Here is a 3,841-nt window from a genome sequence, read left to right as displayed (position 1 = left end):
ACATGTACACACACAAACACACATTCAAATGAATAAACTTACAACTTGTCAGGAATGCTTAACATTACACAGTTTGTGTGCAACATCTCACGATAAATACCCACCTTTTTCATTAGCATCTACCAGTAAACAAACCACCGCACAAGCATAAATAAGCCGTCCATTATCAATTCAAACCAGAAGCACATTTTTTAAATTTTTTAATCAATCTTAAAAAAGTTGAAATTCAATTAACCTACCTACTTACCTACCTACCTACCTACCTACCTACTACCTACCTACCTACCTACCTACCTACCTACCTACCTACCTACCTACCTACCTACCTACCTACCTACCTACCTACCTGCCTGCCTACCTGCCTACCCTACACACACATAAATTCATACCTACCCCCTCACTTGTTGCCTGCCTTCCTGAATGTTTGCCAAAAAATGTCTTCTTCTTTTATTAAATTCCTTATTTTGCATCGAAAACTCATCATAAAAAATATTTTCTATCAACTTTTGGAGTGATTTGGGGGAAGAATGATTTCGAAATACTAAATCTGTTCTAACACAAACATACATCTACACACACACACACACACACGCGCGCGCGCACACACAAACACACACACTTATATCTAGATTAGCAGATCAACACAAGCATATCCATAGCGACTGCAAAATGAAGATGAAAAAGATAATTGCATTGAAAATATTAACACACATCTTATTTTAAAAATCAACCTCACAGCCCAGCACGCTTTTTATCAATTTCACATTATTTCAATCACGTGTGTATTAATATTTTGTCAATTTTCGTACATTTTTCATCCTTACATTCTTTTGCCATCATCGTCGTCGTCCTCATAATCATCAACATCATCGCCGTTCTTTCGTTCGCTTATCATCCTCCATGTAATCATTATTATCATCGTCGTTGTAGTTATAACCATCTTCATCATCGTTATCATCATCACCGAATGTCGTTGTTTGTCGGTAGATGGTAGAGCAGATAAAGGCGTCTCTTTATCATCGTCACCACTATCGCATCTAACATTAAAGAACGCTTATTGAAATTATGCCAACATTTGCAGCGTTACGTCAACAGGAGAGTAACAAATAAAAACAAATAAAAAACAGCTGCAACCACAACAACTTTAACAACAGTTTTAAGTTTTACAACAATATTATAAACTCCAAAACTTTAACAACTCAACGAACATTACAAGTAAGAACCGAACAACAACAACAACAGCAGCAGCAGCAACAGCACAAGTACTACCAGTAAAAGCAATAACAACAACAACTCGACATCAACATCATAAAGAACACCATCCTTCATTGATTATTAAGTCCGGCCCATGAGCAATGTGCAGCCAATCAGATTCGAGTTACCATGGCAACGCTCACACGCAGAACCGCAAGTTGACCTTTGCCCGCCTGGCCACATACATCCTCAACGTTGAAAGGTCACTCAAGAAATCGGTCAGTTGCTAATTTTTTGCTGCTATTGTCATTTGATGGATGAATGAATGAATGTTTGGATGGATAAATGAATGTTTAAATGTTTGAATGTTTGGATGGATAAATGAATGAATAAATGTTTGGAAGGATAAATGGATAGGCGGATGAATAAATATGTAAATAGATTTAATTTAATATATTTTATTTTATATCTGTTGAATGAAGATCAACACTTGGTCGCCATTTGATTATTACTGCAATTCACATCACTAGATTACAGCAATTTACATCACTGTATTACAGCAATTTACATCACTGTATTACAGCAATTTACATCACTGTATTACAGCAGTTCACATCACTGTATTACAACAATTCACATCACTGTATTACAGAAATTCACATCACTGTATTACAACAATTCACATCACTGTATTACAGAAATTCACATCACCATATTACCGCAATTCACGTCACTATATCTCATGCAGTTTTAAATAAGTGTTGTTGTTTTCAGGCCATATAAAAGATCTGACGTTGTCACTATTTGAATGTTGTGTTGTACAGAAAATAAAATCAAAATAACAACAACAACAACAACAACTAAAATCTTAAAAATTTGTGTTTTTGTGGCTACGGCTTCGCACGTACTAGAAAGTTATATAACATAAAAAGTAATAATTGCATGAGAATAATGGAATGAAGTTTCAAAGAAATGCTAGGAAATGGATTCCATACATTTATAATTTTGTAAGCGGTTTGAAAATGTTTATAAAATGTTCATGGAATTCTATGTTAAAAAATTAAAGGCCGTTTGTCTTCCCGGATAAGCCGATTAAAAAATAATTTAAAAAGTGACACTGAGTTACCCTGTTTTTTTTTCTTGCGAAATAATAATTCAGCCACAAATGTTCTGTAAATGTCAACAATCATTTTGACTCACTGACCGCATTAAAACATTAAAGAATAATTCTGACCGATGCATATACTACTCAAAAGTTAACAGAAAAAAATGTAGACATTTATTTTGAAGAAATATCACACAAGAATTAAAACTAATATCCATTTGGCAGCCAAAAATAAATTAAATGTCCCAACAGCAAAGAACAAAGTTTACTAAAAGGACCAACAGCTGCAGAAATATTTCCAGGATTGTCATGCTCGACCAAATTCGATAACATCAATTGTTCATTTTACATCAGAATGCAAGTAGTCGAGGGCATTGTAATCAATAAATAAATAAATTAATTAGAATAAGAAAATGAATGAATGAATGAATGAATGAATGAATGAATGAATGAATGAATGAATGAATGAATGAATGAATGAATGAATGAATGAATTATTCAAACAGATTCTGTCTATCAGAGTCTGATTTTTTTAAAGAGTAAAATAATTGTGCATTGAACTGAAGGGAAATGAATGATGAAAAGAGAATGTTTGAATTGAATTAGGGAATTGATAACGTGTTGAATGCATTTAAGTTTATAAAATTTGCATTTATTTAATTATCCGCAATAATGTTTCTACATTTTACGTCAAAGTGCTTGGATTGGATTGGGTGGACGGTTCACGTCTCCCATCATCATCGTCGTCGTCGTCATCATCATCATCTTCACACAACCCTTTGATACTGTTCACAAGGATATAGGTGGTACTGATAAGTTGATAAGTTGGTAAAGAAAAGAACGAACGAACGAACGAATGAATGAATGAATGAATGAATGAATGAATGAATGAATGAATGAATGAATGAATGAATGAATGAATGAATGAATGAATGAATGAATGAATAGATTAGAAGTAGCAGCACTGCTTCTAATGCAACATACAGAAACTGCTTGTATGTAGTCGCAATATTTATAAACGTAATGCACACAAAATATTTGTCTTTCGCTACTGTTATCGTTTATTTCTAACAAAATATCATCACCAGTACAATTCACACAAATCTATAACAACTCAAACAATTTGCCTCTTATTAAATGAATAAATCAGTTTACCTCTTAAAAACTCTTCTTGCTCTTTCTAATGAAATAAAATAATTATGGACCTAAAGGACCAAATGTTGAATTTTCTCTTTCTCTCTCTCTTCCTCTGTGTGTACGTGTTACTGATGATAATGCTTTACATAACAAATACTAATGAACTTTTTACTTATTACTAATTTTGTCATTCACGACTGCATTATTTGTGATCTTGAGTATGAAGCGAGCAAAAACACGTTGTTTAACTTCATTCATGGTATGGGCAACACAGCGCACCACTCGCTCGCATGCAACTTTCTACATGGTGATGCTTATCATCGTGCCAGGCTCAATTAAATGCACGCCAAAGTGCAGTGAAATAAAATCGTCGTCATTTACATACATTTTATGTGCACGGATGTT

The 3,841-nt window shown here is 33.7% G+C and overlaps 1 protein-coding gene across 1 annotated transcript in view; it reads right to left on the bottom strand.

The window, feature by feature from the left end:
- The window catches only part of HELRODRAFT_169551 (hypothetical protein), a gene marked incomplete at both ends in the record, with an annotated part of 13,105 nt that extends 12,917 nt beyond the window's left edge, over nucleotides 1-188 (bottom strand). Inside the window, one exon of the mRNA XM_009015345.1 lies at nucleotides 136-188. Within this exon, the coding sequence (XP_009013593.1) occupies nucleotides 136-188 (53 nt within the window). The remainder of the gene's footprint in view (nucleotides 1-135) is intronic.
- Between the last annotated feature and the right edge of the window lie 3,653 nt (nucleotides 189-3,841).

The sequence above is a fragment of the Helobdella robusta genome (assembly GCF_000326865.2).
Source record: "Helobdella robusta unplaced genomic scaffold HELROscaffold_15, whole genome shotgun sequence".
In the NCBI taxonomy this organism is placed as follows: Eukaryota; Metazoa; Annelida; class Clitellata; order Rhynchobdellida; family Glossiphoniidae; genus Helobdella; species Helobdella robusta.
The sequence above is the reverse complement of the archived record's forward strand: the minus strand, read 5'-3'. Positions and strand labels throughout refer to the sequence as shown.